The following is an 18,461-nucleotide window of genomic DNA, read 5'->3' on the forward strand; positions in this document are numbered from 1 at the left end:
AGGGCACCAGAATGAGCAGGCTGAGGCAGGTGTTGAATGGGTGGTTGGTGAGCAGCAGCTCCGGGTTGTCTTGTCAAGCACTTTAGAACGGCCTTCCCCAGCCCGATGGCCTCCAGATGTTCTGGGCTACAACTTCCATTATGTCCATGGTGCTTGGGGACAATGGAGGTTTTACTCAGATGTGCTGCAGTGAACACCAGTTTGGGAAGGTTGGCTTAAAATCATGGATGGGGTTGGGGTCAAGCTTCTGCTTTCTTTTACTAGTATATTTGCTGGCCTTCCCTAACCTGGTGCCCTCCAGCTATATTGAACACACAACTGCTGTGCTAGCTGGGGATGATGGGAGATGTATTTAACATGTCTGGAGGGCACCAGGTTAGGGAAAATTGTTTTCGGGCATTCAAAACAACTGGTGGGACAATATTCATTTGCTGCTATGTCCCCTTTATACACTACATAGCCCTGGCCTGTAGGAAGTAGAAAAGCTTCATAAACTGCAGTTCTGTATTGTGCCTGTTAGGCATCCTAACAGAATGGGACTGCTCCATATTGGTGAAAATACTTGCAGCCACGGCCTAGCCGGGAGTGAAGGGATTGGTGGGGGTTTACTACCAGCCATGTATTACGCTTGTCTTTGCCCACCTCCATGTGCATGGTACAGCTACTTGCTGCCTCCTGTTTTATTAGTGACACTAGAAAGGCTGAGCTGTGAATATGTGGAGCACTGCAAGTGGTTTGTGAAACAGAGCTTATGTTTGACATCCTGTACAGTGCTATATCTACTGAATAAAGCAGGGTGCTCCATTCTTCAATGGCCTCGATACTTCTGTGGGATTGTCCATCGTCCAGAGTGTCCTACTACCTATCATCACAGTGCTTCTGCAGCATTGCCGGGTAGCTGTGTTCCCCAAGTCAACTTCTGTATGTCAGTTTGTATCCTTATATGGGCTTATGTCAACCACATTCCAATTTTGCTGAAAAGAGAGAAGCTGGTGAATCTCTCCTGGAAACAAGAGGAGCTTTCGAATTTGTTGGCTGCTTGAAGACCCGGATGCCTGTGTTGTCTCTTGAGGCTAGTTTCTGCACACAGAACACTGTTACTGCTTTTAATGTATATTGCTTGGTGTGTTAGTTTTGTTTTTAACCACAATTCTGGGTAGTGAGGGGATACAGAGTATGAGAGGGCATATAAATATGTAAGAATTGTGGCCATGACCTGTGGAGATGCTCTTGACCATGAAATATTCCTTGATCACAATTCCATTCTTAATCTGAAGAACTGATTGCCTTTTTTGAAGGAAGCTGCATTCAGGCCTGCCTAGTAGAGAAACATGCTTAGTTATGCATGAGAGTGCTTGTGGCTTTTACTATTACTGCAATTTTTCAGCTCTGGCTTTTAATTTTAGGATGCCAGGACAGGGGTATGTAAATTAAGTTGCCTATACCAAGATGAATATGGAGTTTCTGTGGGGCTTGGAAAAGGGGGGTGGTGGCTATATGTGTTAGGTCTTGTTTTTCTAATTTGTGTAACAAGAAGTGAAGATCACTGCTTCTTTGGCTCTAGACCTAGACCGGAGGGGGGGGGGCATTGTGCCCCTGAACACCCTTTTTTTGAAAGGGGGGGGGGGGGGGGGGAGGGAGCAAGCAAGAGCGTGTATGGACAGTGATCCAGAATGAGAAAGGTGAAGAGACTGGGGAGAGTTGGCAGACATGAGGAGAAAAAAAAATAGGTGAAATGGATGTGTTCTGTGAAATAGATTACTGTTGGTGCTGAAAACTAGGTTCAAACAAGTTTACTGTGTTGTGGTGGCTTGGATCCCACTTCTGCCTTATACAGAATTGCTTAGATAGGTTATTAGTTTTTCTTTGTTACTTGCTGTGCCTCATGGCATCCATTTTGTGATGCTGCCCATGACAGTTTCTCAAATTGCTAAATGTGTTGACAGGTCAAGACTCTCCTTAATTTAGACAATCAGTCTCAGTGTTACCTTCTGAATTTGTCAAGCTTCTACCAATCACTGTCCAGGTGTTTTTGCTTTTAATAGGTTCACTTTCCTAACACAGTCACAAGAGCATCTGAGAAATATTCTACAAATGAATATGTTTTTGAGTGTATCAAAGTGTCTGAGTGAATCAAAACAATAGTGGCATTCAATATTTCTGATCAAGAGAAATATGAAACATGTCTGTTTTAATTAATGATAACATTTTAAAAGCATGCTTATTTTTTACATTTCAAAAAGATAGGGCTGCATTACTTCTAAAAGGAAAAGTTCAGCCCTCCCAACACTTGCTTCCTAACTTGAGATATCAGAGAATGAGTTCTAGAGTTTTCATTGACTGTGAGAGCCAGGAGATAGTATGTTCATTATATGGGAAGCCACTCCCCATTCATGTATATTCAGAGCTGAGATCTTGTGAACCTCAGCTCTATTATAAAGTTATAACAGAATGCTGTTGCTGATTATTGATTATATATGTATTCCAGAGCTCCTTCGAGGAGCTCAGTAAGGCTTGCAAGAAAGTAAATTATCCCATGTCATTTATTTTATTACATTTCTATCCTGTCCTTTTCCCTCTTGCAAGGAACCCGAGGTGGCTTGCTTAATCCTCATGCTCTCCGTTTCATTATCTCAACAATCCTATGAGCTAGTTTAAGCAGTGTTGTATGTGTCTGGCTGGCTCAAGGTTGCAAGCACCCAGGGTCACCTGAGCACTGGAACCTAGGCTTAAGGCTTCAACTCTTATGCACCTTTCCTTGGAAGTAAGTTTTACTACATGCAGTAACACGGCCTTCCGAAAGCACAAGCATTGCCTTTTGCTGACTCATGCCTCTTACCTCTGTGCAGCGCTGGATTCTTACAAGTATGCCTGGCTTTCTTATTTAGAGCGGTACAAAGGGGAAGGGGGTGGTCTATTAAAGCTGAGCGCGGGATAAGCTGTCATGTGTTTATCCTTGCAAGCCGCTTCATGCACTCGTTTTGGAGCGAAAGGAGGACAGAAATACACATAAAACAGGACAGGGAACGTACCCTGCGCACCGAAACTGTGGCAACTAGGACCCAGCGGGCGTTTTCTCTCAGCGTGGGATCCCGGCGCTAGGGCCCCGGGGAAGCCACCAGGGCCCGCCGCGGCTCCGAGGCTGCGGTCCAGAGAACGCGGAGTGGGACGCGCGGCACCGGCGCCCGAGCAACCAGAGCTGCGCTGGTCGGAACCGGAGCAGGAGGCAAGTGGCCGTTAGATGCGCTTGGGTGTTGGAAGGGGCGTGCCGGCCGACGGGTGACAGTCCCTGCCGAGGGCCGCTGGAGAGCGGGACGGAGCAGAGGCACTTGGGCCACCTTGCGCTGCCCTCGCCGGCTGGCAGGACGCGGCGCGCGGGAGGCGCCCCCAATTCCCATCGCATCGCCCGCACAGCGCACTCGCCCGTTCCGCGGCACCGTGCCAGGAGGCAGCCGCCGCCGCATGTGCCGGGGTGATCGGAGATCCATCTTGCTCTCTCGCCCCCCGTCCCCGCTGCTGCTTGTAATGGGGCAGTGACCCACTGGCTGGATATCCCTCTTTCGTGAATATCCTGCTTCCCGTGCACGCCGCCCCGGCGCTCGGGCCTGCTCGCCGTGCACAGGGGAGACGGGACGGAGCCAGGGTGGGGGGAGGGGAGCCGTGCGTCTCCTTCCCAGCCGCTTGCAGTTAAGCCTCTTGAGTATATCCTGCGGGGCGGCAAAGGACAGCGCGGAAAACACACGCGAGTGGCTATTCTTAGTTGAAAGCAAGCAGCGTGGGTGCTGCTGCTGCAGCTGCTGTCGCCACAAGCCATGCGGCCAGTGCTGGAATTACTGGCACTGGGCTCGCTGGAGTCCCCTGGGCAAGCGGCTACATTCCGTGGGGCCATGAAAATCCTTCACTTGTGCTTAAAAAATGGGCTCCCCTAGCAGCAGACTTCAAAGGGTGGACGTAAGTACGGACGGGAGCAGGATTTCGAAGACCCCCTTGTCTTGAGTGTGCAGCGTAGTCATAACGACCTGATGTGAAGGTTACTATTTTCATGTCGCACGTCAGAAAGGAAAGAGCAGAACAATGTTGAGAGGCAGAGGAAGGCATCAGAAATAGCACTAACCTCCTGCCATGTAAGCAGAGGCTAAAATAATTGTAATAAAAAAAGCTGAATGACTTAATTCAAGTCCCATTAGCTCCAGGCACAGGAGCCAGTGGTCAGCAATATTGGGAGTTGTCGTGCAAAATGTCTGGACAGAGCCAGCTTGAGGAAAGTTGGAATAGTAGGATGGTACAGATGAGATGCAAACAGTTGGTGGATGACAGGGCAAGTTGCATGAACCGCAGAGCAGAAACCAGTACATACCTGACGTTAGCACCACGAAGGTTGTTTGCTCATTGATGGGGTGTGTTTCTGTAGCGCCCCACAGCAGAAGCTCTCTGGCACATTCAACCTATAAAGTACAGGAACATGATAATAAAAACATAATGTAAAATCAAAGACAAATTTAAGCAGCCATAGAGTAAAACCAAAGTCCGGAGGGATTTATTCCCAGGTAAATATAGGTGAAATTATTTCTTGTTCGTTTATGGAAGCTATTGCTCTAGGATCATGCTATCATAAACACGTAGCATGAGTATATTTTTTTTAAAAATCAGTTTTATTAACAGACTCTCAACATCTATAGAACTGAATGATCCAAACAGCATAGAAGTCTTCAAGTCAACATTTCTTTAAGCCAGACCCTGAGGTGAACAAGATGTGTCTTCTTTGCCAAAAGCCATATAATTTCTGCTGGATTTTCCCATGGAACATCTTTCTTCCTCTTGTCTGGGCAATCTTGGGCAGGATGATGTTTTTCAAAAAGTTTGTCCCCGATTGGTGAACATACTCCTGCCTAGATAAGCTTATATGCCAGTGCATGGTGTTCACTTTTGCACTTGCACATGGGAACATGATGTGCCTCTAAGTGCATTTCCACCCATGAGCCCAAGCACGCATCTTAACCTCCTCCCTCCTGTCTTTCATTGGTGTTTCTGCAGTTCTTCAGCCAGCACGATGGTGGTGTTACAGAGCTACTGTGAGGGAAATGAGTCCCTGGCACAAGCCTGGACCCAGCAGGGGCTGTGTCCCTGCTTCTACTTCACACTGGTGCCAGCAGTGCTGCTCAGTGTCTGCCTCCTGTTGGGTGCCCTGCAATATGCCTGTTATGCCCGGTTCAGCCGTACCATGGAACCGAAGTACATCCCACGCTCCCGCCTATACCACCTCCAAGTCCTCCTCTCAGTGCTCCTTGCACTGCTTCCCTTTATCACCTTCCTGTGGCAAATGCTGGGCATGCAGCAACTCTATGGGTATATGGTGCTGTATGCCTGCCTCTCTGCTGTGGGCTGGGCCGGCTCAGTTGGGCTGCTGCACTTGGAGCGCACCAGAGTGATGGCGCAAGACCGGATCCGAGGCCACGGCGCCATCCTTCTCCTCTACTGGGCTCTGGCTTTTGCTGCAGAGAACCTGGCCTTCATCTCTTGGAACAGCCCACTCTGGTGGTGGGGTTTAGAAGACACCAACCAGAAGGTAAGTTATTGGGGGATCGTGGAGGGAAGACCCTGGGGATGTGGCCTGTCTGGTGTTGTGGTGCAGGAATGCAGGAATATGGCAAATTTCCCAGGAAAAGGCAGATAGCCTTTTCCCTTGAGATGCCACCACACTCAAAGCAGGAAGCTGTCCAAGCAGACCATTCAGTTCGCTCAGCTGATACCTGTCAGAGTCCACGTCGGGAGTGTCAAATGTTTTTCAGCCTGAAGGCCTTAAGTAGCTCTTGGGGAATAAGTTTACAGTGGTGAGTGGGGTCCGAGGTGAAAAAGAGCAGACTCAAAGGCACAAAGGGTAGGCAACAAATGACAGCCTATTGAAGCTTTTACTGTCAGAAACTAGTCGTAGGAGAGACATTTCAACATTTCTGAATGTGCAGGAAAACTCTGCAAAAGCCAGGAAACCGCCAGGCAATCAGTGTTCAGGCAAAGGCTGGTGTGGTTATCTGGGGAAAATAGAGGAACTGATTGGGACCTCAGGTGAGCCAAATTTGGCTCCCGATCTATATCAACATATGAACTGACACAAGCGGAAATATCTCAGTAAGTGCACAAATAAGATGTTCTGAAAGTTTTGACACTAAGGAAAACTTTAAGATGTGTTGGGAATGTAGGTGCTTGAGCTAGAAGTGGGCAAACAGTGGGATCTACCCAAAAGGAGGGGGAGATTTCCCTGCCAGTGACACTTGCAAGATTTTCTGCGGATGCCTGCAAGCTGTTCTACTGGATCCTATTTGATCCTTCCTGTGTGAGGATCAAATATGGTTACCACCTTCTTATTTTACATAAAAGTTGACTGAAACGCAGAAAACTAATAACTGAAAGTGAGGCTTTTCCTGGGTTAGAGATGGGGAAAGCCTTACCTGTTGTTTTTTTGCCTCTGAAGCAGCCTCACACACAGCCCTGCCCCAGTACAGGTGGCAGTCTTAGTGTGGAGATCGTTTCAATCCAGTAATATGTCCACATATATCTATGTGGATCTTTCCACATATATCTTTTCAATATATTGTTGGAAAGAGATGGATTTTCCCTCGGCTCCATGGGAGACTAGTTGTTATGCTCAGTCTCAGCAGGCATCCCTACAAGGGATAAATACCCTCAATTTTAGCCATCAGTTAATGCATGTACTGTATTTTTCACAGTACCTTGTGCTGAAAGTGGTTTCCAAAAACATGACAAAACAAAACAATCTTGCCACCATTGCAGTTTGTTTAAAAATTTTAAAAATTGTCAACACACAGAAAACCCCAGAAGTAGATCAGTTACCAATATCCAGACAGTGTTGAGTATTTGGATATCTAGTACCCAATAATATTTTCCAATGTATGGGGACTGTGAGTCAGGAAAGAAGGTATTTAACCTGGATTTTTCTTCTTATAATCATTTAGCAAAGGAGAGAAGCTTGGGGCCAAGCAAACGTGCTGATGTCAGTGAGACATACCCGTGTTTGCTGTTACTTGAGTCCCAGCCGAGCTTGTCTTTCCCCTCCCAGACTACTCTTCTCAGCTTAGTTTTGCTGAGTCACTTTAGTTGTTCAACAGGCTCACGTGAGCACATGGTGCATAGCCATACATGTTCTTTCTCTCTCTAACACACACAACACATGGACAAAGATGGACGAGGCTGTCAACTTTAGGGGACTTTGCCCAATGACTTGGTGTAAATTTTCACTTAAGAGGTTTCTAGCCACAGGATGCGAGTTCCATTGGCAGCCAATATCCTTGCCTTCTAACAACAGGTTGGAAAGAGAGAGATCAAAATCCTGCTGCTGGCTTTGTGTTAAGATATCTTCCAGTCAAGTGATTCAGGTCTTTTCCTCTCTTCCCACTAGGAAGCAGAACAGATAGTGAGCTCTCTCTGCTTTAAGATCAGGCAACTGGGCCTAAATAGACCATCCTGAGACACCAGTAGTTGGACAGAATATAAAAGCTTTCTATAAATAAATAAATTTGGGAATAAGAAATACAGTGTGATGCCGTCAGCACTGTATACCTTCTGCTTTAAACATGGATAGAACTAATTGTCTAATGCTTTCATCCCTGCTTTTTTGCCCCCCTCACACCATGGGTCAAGTAGCTATATTTTATACCATACACTTGTGACCATTTGCCATCAAGCTATTGCTATTCCCACGATAACTAACCTAATTTCACTTGTCACTGTAGACCAGAACCAGCCCTGCCATTAGGCAGAGTGATGTAGCTGCTTCAGGGAATTGGTATTCAGGGGTTGAGAATGGGTGGAACTGCACGGGCCACGTGGCCAGCCCTGTGCCCCCTGACCTGCCTTGTTGCAACGGAAGACTGTCTCCTGGAGCCATTTTTGAAGAGATTCTTGTCTAGCCTAGCTGGCTTTTGTACATGGAGTCAAGATGCCTTCTAGTCCTTTGTCTCAAGCAGCAAAATGCTTGGGGTCATTTGTGGCACAGGCAAGATTTAGGGCTGACCTATTCATATAAGCTGGGGGAATCCGGGATTGTCCATTTGGAGCCGTACAGTTGAGGTGGACACTCTGCAGATGGTTTGGCCTATAACTCTGGTAGCTTACTTTGGTTTTATTGTTTTAAGCCTCATGGTTTTGTGTCTTGCTTGTGAATTGCTCATAGGACTTTGGCTATTGGGAGGGGTAAAATAAAAGCAAGTAATAAATAATAGTACAACTCCCAGCCTCCCTCATCTTTAGCTATACTAGCTGGAATTCTGAAGGGTGTTCTATTCCAAAACATCTGGAGGGCCACATCCATGCCATCTATCCACCAAGAGCTTAAGGGGCCTCAGTCTTATTTAGTCTTGATGGGGGGCAGCCCATATATTCACAAAGGCGGGGGCAGAGCTGGAAATGCTGCTTGGCTGACAGCTGATGTATTCGAGCAAATACTGTGTGATGTTGATGGGACCCTTGTACGAGAGGCAGCCTACCTTTTGACAGCATCAGGCTCTCGTCTGAAAGCCATGGAAGGCATGAGGTGCCCCTGCTCCCCAGGCTTGTATGAGCCAGGCACACGCGCACCCCTCATTCAGAAGCCACCCTCCAGGCAGCTCAAGAGAGCAGCTGTGCCCTTCTGGCCTCCCAGTTCAGTCACATGACCCACCTCCTCCTACTGGCCGTGTGCTGGAACTGCACCATCTCCACCCAGGAGCGGACCTCAGGAAGCGAACTCAGCCAAGCTGCCCCTGCCAAAGGCTTTGGGGGCCAGGACCTCCAGCAAATGCTTTGTGACGTGTCTGGGAGGGACTGGATATGGGGTTTTCTAGAAGAAGGTAGTTGCCTTTTGGGTAACTATTACCATAATTCTTTCTCTTCCAAAAAATGACTGCTATACATGCTTGGCTATTATTTGACCAGTTGGGGATCAATTGACTTGAAGTATGTTTTTGGCAGAATTTAGTGGGTGGCTTGCCCTGCTAATCCAGATCACTTGTCCTAGTGGTTGAACTCTGAGGAAAGAATCGTTGCCTGGTTTGTAGTGGGTGGGTGCTCAGGAGGGGGAAGGACAGGAAGCGGGGCTGCTGGAATAGTAAAACTGACATCTGCTGAACTCCTCAGGTCCAACTGAGCCTGTGGTTACTCCGCTACATCAGCACCTTCTTCCTCTTCACTTTGGGAATAAAGGCCCCAGGGCTGCCCCGAAAACCCTACATGCTGCTAATCAATGAGGACGAGCGCGACGTGGAGAACAGCCAGGTGAGCTTCTGTTCCGCAAGATGGGGTGACCCTCCTGTCTCTCTGTCCTGCTTCTTTCTACTTCCCACCCCACCCTGTGGAGCAAGTACTAGGTGTGGGAGGAAGCAAATGTGTGAGTCATTGCAGTCAGGAGCACCTGTTTGTCAAGAACAGAGCTTGCAGCCACAGCCTCTTGCTTATTGTAGCTGCCACTTGGCTGAAAATCTTGGAAGGGTCAGAACCCAGATCCAGAGCACATGCTACAGTTGAAGCAAACCTCTCTCTCAAAAAGCTTCTCAGACAGGAGAAGACTTTCCCCAGACTATTAGACATGTTAGTTTGCCATCTTTATATTTTGAAGCTCCCGATCCCTCCGGAGGCCTCTTTTCAGCAGCATCCTGCAGTGACTGTCAAGTTTGCTCCAGTTTACATGTCTACTGGAGGCAAGACTTGGGCTGGAAAAGAGGTGGTCTTGATGCCACCTCTTTTTCAGACAACATGAGAGCCCATAGTTGAGTGGCAGAGCAGGTGCTTGGCATGTAGATGCTTTCGATCTCTGGCATCTCCAGTTGGAAGATTCAGATAGTGGGCCTGGGGAAGACGTCTGACTGAGCTTGGAAAGCTGCCACTGGCTGACATGAACCGATGGCCCGGCTTGGTATAAGCAAGTGCCACTTGCTTAAAGCAGCAGTGGGGACCCCAGGGCCTCCTGTTTAACTGCTGGACTTTGGCCACCAGCAGTCCCACCCCGTGTGGTCAATGGTCAGGAATGATGGGATCTGTAGGCTAACACCACCCTCAGTTTGAAAGGCTCCTGAGTGTGTGATGCCTAGAACTTCAGCAGGCCTTTCCTTTCTGATTGTGCAGCTGCAGTGATAAGGAAAAGCAACCCCTGCTGTGATGATCAGATCATGACAGTGTGGCCTAGGGATTGAGAGTGGCAGGTCTGGGACTCAGATGATGTGGGTTCTAGTCCCCACTCGGCCACGCAGCCAAGTGGGTGACTTTGGGCCAGGCACAGAGACTCTCAGCCCAACCTACCTCACAGGGTTGGTGTTGTAGGGATAAGATTGAGAGCAGCAGGAGGAGACTGATGTAAACTACTTTGAGTTCTTTAAAATGGAATATAAATATAATAAATAAATAGCACCAGATTGTCCTTTCTGGAAGAAGTGGCAGACCTCAAACACATTTTAAATGTTAGTGTTGTCTTTAATATTTATTTCATACTTTATATGTGATGCTGTGTCCTGTTGATGTTATCACTGCCCTGAGACATTGTAAAGGGCGGGATACAAAAATTTTAAAACAAATAAACAAATGAAGATTAAAGGAGGAGAGCAAGCTGTAGGGAAAAGTTCACAGAAGCTGTGAGTTAACAGACAGTCCAGTAAATCTGGTTCAGTTATGCAGAGCCCACGATCAGGTTCAGTTGCTTTGCTCTGAGGCGGAGCTGCTGGCTCACCACCCAGCGCCTCTCCGGCACAGTCCCAGCTGGGCGAGGGAAGAGGGGAAACAAGCCTTGCCTCTGTCCAGGCCTTGTGGTGAGCGGTGGGAAGGGCTGAACGAGACAAGTCCATGACGGTTAAACATAAGCCAGTTGTCTGTAAAGCAGGTGTGGTTCCTAATGTTTATGTCAGAATGAGGACATGGCAGCGAAGAACCAAACCTGCTCACTCTTTTGGCATTATGCCAGCAAGCTTGGCCGCTTTAAGCCATTTTCCCTCAGCCCACTTTGCGTTCAAGCGCTGGGGCAGGCCGGGGAAGGTCAGTGTGAAGTGGCCAGGCAAGGTGGAGCATGGGAGGGAGGACTGAGGAAGGAAGAGCTTCTGTGCTAGAGCAGCTGCTTGGCAAGTGGGAGGCTCCATCTCTGGCACCTCCAGGAAAGCTCTGAGAAACTCCTGCCGGACACCCCGGAGAGCCACTTCTGGTCAGTGCTCACAGCACTGGGCTGGATGAAAGAAGGGTCTGAATCAGGGTAGGGCAGCTTCCTACGTTCCTTTGCTGGGTATCTTTCCTCTCCCTTGTGCAATCATTTGATAAAATGCTGGCATGGGCCATCACCCACTGCAGCTGGCGGGGGGAGACGGGGGACTCTGCAGAGGATCAAGGCAAGTTTGGGAGCCAGTACCGCTGCCGCCTTGCTGGGGTTGAACCTCAGTGGTGGGACTTCTGGCTCGCCTCCTTGCAGATGCAGCTCCAGCAAAATGCCCCCCTATCCCCCACCACAACAGTTGAGGGAGCTGGGGCTAGCACTGAAGAGTGGGAGGGTGAGGGCCTCTCGCCTCGCGTGCTGAACAGTGGCCTGTAGGGCTGCCTGCCGCAAGTCTCACGGACGGGCAGTGGCAGCCCGCAGCACCGCAAATGTGCTCCCAGGGAAATGGGGAGAGGTTGGGAGTCAGGAGCAGCCACCGCAGTTATTCGGGGCAGAGGAGGATGGGCGGGGAGTGGCTGTGCTGCGGCAAGGGGTGTTGGCCGTCCCTACCTTGTCCCACAGCTCAAATAACCTGCATGGCTCTGCAAAAGGCCGAAACTGTTGGTGAGTGGTAAAGCAGCTGCACTCCTGGACTTGCTCTGAATGAGCGTGCTGGCCTGACCTCTATTACAGAGACCTGTTGAATGTAGCGGGGGGGGGGGGGTCGTTCCCCGCCGTGTCGTTGAGGGGCTTAGACTTCCTGATGATGCTCAGAGCTCTGCAGGGATGAAGGGCCAATGAAGATGGGCCATCCCAGGGGGCTGATGGATCTGAAAGCTTTCTGGATGGCTTTTAGGACTTTCTCTGTTGCCTCAGCAGGCATTTCTGTTGAAGGCCTGCCTCTGGAATGAAGAAATTACCGGGGTGGTAGACAGAATTGCTCCTGAGCATCCTCTCTCGTGAAGCAGAAACACTCCATTGCCCTGGCTGGTGGCAATGAAAGACGTGCAGTCATGGCTTACTTGGCATTGGTGGAAAATGCAGAATGAATCTGTTTAAATACAGGCTAGTGCCTGTTTGAAGGCCTACTCTGGAGCAATAAGGGCAGCAAAGAAGCCCCCCCCCCCCCGCTCCTATTGAATCTGCAAAGATCTGTCCTGTGGAGCTATTCTGGGTGGTCGGGGGTCTTCTCCAAGCCAGCCCACAGCAGGAGGACTTAGACCTTTTGACAGCTGGCTGTGAATACTTGGTGCAGCACTTTCCAGACAAAGTTGCTCAGATCTGCTCCAGTTGGAATGTTGTGGTTGATGCAGACCCAGTGGATGCAGCTCTCGTTCTTGCTTGCCCGGTATGATTGGATGCTTCAATTTGTGCATCCTGGACAGATTCCTTGGGGAGCCCCCACGTGTGCCCTGGATCCTTGCCCTTCTTGGCTCATAAAAGCCGCCAGATGGGGACTGTGTGGCTAATCCTCTTTTGGTCAAGACAGGGATCCAGCCTGCCTGAAGAAGACGGGAATGAAACCCATGTTCAAAAAGCTCTCCCTGAATCCCACTACACTGGATAATTACTGACCAGTCTCCGAGTCCAGGCTCCCCAACTCCAGGGTTTCCTGAGACGGAGAATCTACAGCCATTTCCGTCTGGCTTCAGACCTTGTTATGGAGTGGAAGCAGCCTTGGCCAGCTTGGTAGTTGACCTGCACAAAGAGCCAGACGGAAGAGTGTGTCCCTGTTGGTTCTGCTGGACCTTTCAGCAGCTCTTGATACCATTTTCCATGGTATCTTCATCAGCTGGAATGGGAATTGGACGCACTGTCCTACAGTGGCCTCATTCCTTTCTGGAGTCATGGACTCAGAAGCTGGTATTGGAGGACTTCTGTCTGACTCCCTGGACAGTGAATTGGGGAGTTCCTCAGGGTTCCCTTCTGTCCCTCATGCTGTTTAACTTTATATGAAGATGCTGGGAAAGGTCTGGAGTTTTGGAGTTCAGTGTCACCAGTCTGCTGATGACACCCGACTCTTATTTCCCCTTTGTACCTCTCTCCAGGGAAGCTGTTTCAGTGCTAAATGAATGGATGAGGGCAACCAAATTGAAGCTTAATGCAGAAGTGCTCTTGGTCAGTCAGAAGGTGCATGAAGGCACAGGGATGCAGCCTGTGCTGGATGGGGCTACACTCTCCCTGAAGACACCGGTCCACAGCTTGCATGTACTTGTGGATTTAACTCTGAACCTGGATGCCCAGGTCTTGGTGGTGGCCAGGAGTGCATTTGCCCAGTTAAAATTAATGTGCTCATTCCTCAAGGTGCCTTGTTTGGCCCTAGTGACACATGCCTTAGTTCCACCCCATTTGGATTACTGTGATGCGCTGTACATGGGGCTGCCTCTGAAGAGTGTTCTGAAGCTTCAGATGGCTCAGAGGGCTGCTGCCAGACTGTTGACTGGCCCTGGCTGCAGGAAGCCAAAAACCCTTTGCCAAAACAGCTTCACTGGCTACCAGTCTGTTTCCAGGCATAATTCAAAGTGCTGGTAATGGCCTACAAAGCCCCATATGGCTCAGGTCTGGGCTATTTGAAAGACTGTGTTCTGCCCTATGAGACAGTTTGTGCCTTAAGATCTTCAGGAGAAGCCCTTCTCATTATTCCTCCTCTTTTCCAGGCATGGTTGGTGGGAATATGGGAGAGGGTCTTCTTGGTGGCTGCCTCAAGGTGCTGGAACTCCCTTTCCGGGAAACTGAAGCGTTTCCTCCTGTTATGCTTTTGGAGACAGGCAAAACTTTTCTATTCCAGCAGATGTTTGCAAATACTCTGGACCTATGAGAATACATAGAACTAGTTCTGTTGATATGTTGTTTTTGTTGCTGCTTTAATTTTAGCACTTACATAATTCTAATATTCTAGCTGATTCAATTATATTTTAACTTGTGTATATTTCTGCTAATGTTTTAATTGTATAATTTTTAACGTTGTAAGCCACCTTGGGTTCCAGAACTGGGAGTAAGCAGAATATAAATGAATATGTGAATGATTACAATAGCAAGAACGCACACACACCAGCCATTGCTTTATACACAAATAATCAAGTGTGTACTTAATAAACATATGGACATCTAGTTTGGTTATACAATAATATTTGTGGAATACTTTGAACATCTGAAATGGGCTGTGTTAACTGCTAAGCATTATTAGTATTGCTGTATTGTGGCAATGATTTTCAAGATGAGGATAATCTTATTATAAATAAAATTAATTGCTCATGCTGAGAGAGCTAATAACCTGAGTTCCAGTTTTGAAAGGGTTCCTTGCCTTTATGCCAGTGCATAATGAAAACAGTTTTGCAATGCTCTCATCCATATCTGATCTATTCCTAATGCTTATTGACCTTAGAGATTTGAATCAGTTGGGGTGGTGTGGAATCTAGCAGATGGGAAAGATCACCAGCAGGTGGCACTGTGGAGCTTTCCCATATGCCTAGTCCAAACTTAATTCAAACTTTTACTGTCCCATGCAGCAAAAGAAGCTGAGTTCTGCTATCAGTATAAATTAAACCCAATTTAATTTTATTATTATTATTATTATTATTATTATTCAATCAAATTTCAAACAATTTCCTCTTTGGTATAATTTTGCAATTTTAAGAACTAGCTTGCATAATTCATTTGGGGTCTGCTTGCCATTAAAAGGGCCAAGGAATTATGTGAGCCACAGAAATTAAGCTGCTAACCACTGGAGATCATTTTTCAGCTGCTCTCCTGGGCTTCTGAGACTTCAGTAGGTATTGCCTTTTCAGCATCTCTTCTCAGCCTTTAGGGCCAGAAACTTGCTTAAAAATCAAAGGAATATTGAAAGCTTCCAGAGATTCCCAGTCAGGCATGCTTCTAGAACATGGGTCCTCAAGCTATGGCCCGCGGGCCGGATCTGGCCGGCCGTGCCCATTTATCCAGCCCGCCATAGAGGTTTTGGACTCACCGCATGCGTACAGTGAAGTGGCGGCTTGCTTGTGTGGAGATCGTTTTGGACTCGCTTGGAGGAAACGATCTCTGCGCATGCACGCCCTTGCCTTGCTGCGTGCGTGCCCCCTCCCCGCCATGGCCTGCGCCCCCCACCCGCACTGCCTTGGCAGCCTGCGCCCACTGCCAGCACCGTTCAACTGGCCCCCTGTTGAAAAAGTTTGAGGACCCCTGTTCTAGAATAATGGCAAGCAGAGAGTACAGCCTGTACCATTGTACCTGCAGAGCACTGGTGCAATACAATTACTTGCTCCAAAATTACACCAGCACAGGGAGGTGAAATAATCCTACTTTCATATATGTGATGATGGGATCTACACAGGCTGTTATCATCCAATAAAGAGTAGAAATGCTGCAAATGTTGTCTTAGTGGACTGTGTACAAGGTAAACTCAGCATTAGGCATGATTAAGAAAGAGGCTGACAAGAAAACAGGAAGTATCCTAATGCCAGAATATACATTTTTGCTGTGCCCCATGGATTATTGTATGCTATCCTTCCCCTAGTCTGGAACCTTTCAGGGGTGTTGAACTACAACTCCGAGCATCTCAGGCATGATGGTCCATCACCACAATGGTTGGAGATAATGAGGTGGTTAGTCCAAAACTGCTGGAGGTTCATCATGCAGTCCTGGTCATTCCAACTCAAAAAGAACTTTATAGAGTTCAAAAAAGGATAGAGGAGAGCAAGTAAAATAGCTTTAAACAAGCTAAAGTGACTGAGGCAGTGGAGTTTGGAGAAAACAGGAAATGGTGATTTATTAGAGGTTTTGAAATAATTTGATTGATAATGAAGACAATTGTCAGAGATACAGTATTCTCTCACAAAAGTCAAGGTCTTATGGTCAAACATTAGAACTGAATGATAGAGGATAAGCTGAAGGAAGTGGATGGGTGGCGAAGTCCACAAAACCTCTGCAGAACGTCAGCTTGGAAAAGGTGCATCATTATTATGTTTTTCTAATGAGTTTCCTCTGGCATTTAATTGGCCAAGGATGGAGATAGAGGCCTCATTCACATATAACATGGCTATTCCTTGCTCACTGTGAAGGAGAGGTGTGTTGGTATGTGTAGCCCCCTTGTCTGAGCAGGTAAAACAAGCCAGGGAGACATAGCTTACGCCTGGCTGAGATATCTGCCCTCAGGATCCTAGTTTATTGTTCCCAAAAAAGCCAGGATTCATAAGCCATCAGGATTTGCTGCCCACTTACCAATTCGGGCTTGTTTGGGAACAATAAACCAGGATCCTGGGCTTGTGTGCCACAGTGAACTGTCTTTTGCTGTAGTTACCCACATGGAGATTGAAGTAAATGGTTTGCATACAAAAGCAGGTTGCAAGGCAGGTTGGCTTATCCTTGTGTGCAATTGTAGCTACAGTAAGAATATTTGGTTTATTCCAGCAGATCAGTTCCTAATTACTTCAACTGTACTAACATTTGGGAGGTCAGTGAATGTCTGTTGTATACTGCAAGGCCACCTACTACTCTTGCAGCAATTTTCTCCTACAATTCTTATTGTCAAATACATTCCTGGCCTTCAAATGTCTTTTTTTTTTTCAAAAGTACTTTAGAAAAGGCAGATACGGGTAATCAACCTTTAAAAAATGTCTAGACATTTACAAGCATGGTGGGTGATAAAAGCTAAAAGTAAATTCTAGGTAAACCTTTAGCCATGCATGTGTCGTACAGGAAGTACATGCCAGCTGTCATTGGGACGGTAGTGGTCATCTTGACTGGGTTCAGGACAGCTCATAAAAATCACCTCCTCTTCTTCCTTCCCCGACTCACTTCCATTTCTGTATTGTAGCCCCTGCTCTCAGATGCCAGGCACCGCCCTTCCACCTGGAAGGATTTCGGCCGGAAGATGCGTCTCCTTACAAAGTACATGTGGCCGGGGAGAAACCTCCTGCTCCAGAGCCTGGTGATCTTCTGCCTGATGCTTATGGGCCTGGAGCGTGCCATCAACGTCTTTGTGCCCATCTACTACAAGAACATTGGTAAGCGGAGCAGGGGCCTTCCAGGGGGGCATAGAACTGCCTCCAGCAGAGGCCCAGAAATGCATGGGAGAGGGGGCATAATATAAATACAGGGTTTTAGAAAGGTGGGGTAGGGCCAGAGCAGGTTTCTTAGCTGCAGGTCAGAGGGAGAACAAATGCTTTGTATGCAGAAGGTCCAAGGTTTAATCCCCGGCATCTTCAGAGAGTGGAAAAACTCCTGCTTAAAACCCTGAAGAGATGCCAGTTGGCAGGAACAATACTGGGCTAGGTGGACCGAGGGTGTAAGGCAGCTGCCTGGGTTCCTGTGGCAGGACGAGAGTGACGTTTTCTGATTTTTCTCATATGCCAAATTGGCCAGCAGAGGGCGCAGCTTGCGCAAGCATTTGCAGAGTGCAGTGGATTTACAACAAGGAAAAGGAGTTAGCGCAAGGATCTTTGTCGAGCACCTTCATGTAAGCCTTCTAATAAATATGAGCCTGGGGGAGCGACAGCCAGCTGGAAGGGCTTCAGTGCATGGATCCTTACTAGAACTTTGCTTTCAAGCCCTGCATGTTGCAGGCACACACTCAAGACGAAATGCTCGAGGGGGATTTGGCGCAACCCCTTTCTTTAGGCTGAGTAACTGCATAGCCCTTGACATACTGAGAGACACGGTGTGCCTGTCCAGCATCCAGCAGTATGAGGACTCGGATCTCCCCTCCCGTATGATGAGAGGGCGGAGGGGTGTGCAGCTGCTAATCTGTTGCCAAGATGGAAAGCAATCCATCTCGGCCTTTCTGATCATGAATGATCAAGTTCACACCTTCTGAGTCAGGCACAGACTTGAATGCAATCTGTGACTGAAGTCTGTACATACCCAAGTTTGCATTATGTCGCATGAACTGAGTTCCCCGCTTTAGACAGCATGTGTACCTTGAAAACCACCCATGGAAAAGTGTGTGGTCTTGAAAAACATGCACAGCATGCTTTAATCAATGCAAGAAGAATGTGTGTGTATACAATTCGTGCACACACTTGGAGAAACACAAACTATTTTTGTTTGCTTTTTGGAAAAAGAAAAAAAGCGCAAAGCTTGCAAGCTAATATAGACGCGGTTGGGAGCAAGCTTCAGGTGGAATCAGGCTGAGTTTTGCTAGTTCACACATCCCTAATCTGGAGAGGTTCTGTTTGCTTACTGAAGTGGCACAGCAATTTTTCAGCACAGTCCTTGCCTGGCAGTGAAATGCAAATGCCTGGAATGTGGGAGGGGGGCTGCAGCTCCATGCAGAAGGTCCAGTTTAGATCCTCGGCATCCCAGG

The 18,461-nt window shown here is 47.9% G+C and overlaps 1 protein-coding gene across 4 annotated transcripts in view; it reads left to right on the forward strand.

Moving 5' to 3' along the window:
- Nucleotides 1-3,115: 3,115 nt before the first annotated feature.
- ABCB6 (ATP binding cassette subfamily B member 6 (Langereis blood group)) overlaps nucleotides 3,116-18,461 on the forward strand; it is a 42,379-nt gene continuing 27,033 nt past the window's right edge. The window contains exons 1-4 of one of the 4 annotated variants that reach the window (XM_044438091.1): nucleotides 3,116-3,226; nucleotides 5,035-5,566; nucleotides 9,130-9,267; nucleotides 16,974-17,163. In XM_044438091.1, coding sequence (XP_044294026.1) covers nucleotides 5,051-5,566; nucleotides 9,130-9,267; nucleotides 16,974-17,163 — 844 coding nt within the window. In that variant the 5' untranslated portion in view covers nucleotides 3,116-3,226; nucleotides 5,035-5,050. Of the gene's footprint in view, nucleotides 3,227-3,794; nucleotides 3,952-4,104; nucleotides 4,125-4,732; nucleotides 4,752-5,034; nucleotides 5,567-9,129; nucleotides 9,268-16,973; nucleotides 17,164-18,461 lie in introns of those variants that run through there. The other 3 variants (XM_044438092.1, XM_044438093.1, XM_044438094.1) reach the window with 3 other exon arrangements.

This window comes from Varanus komodoensis, unplaced genomic scaffold, assembly GCF_004798865.1.
Source record: "Varanus komodoensis strain SLA01 unplaced genomic scaffold, ASM479886v1 scaffold32, whole genome shotgun sequence".
Lineage (NCBI taxonomy): Eukaryota > Metazoa > Chordata > Lepidosauria > Squamata > Varanidae > Varanus > Varanus komodoensis.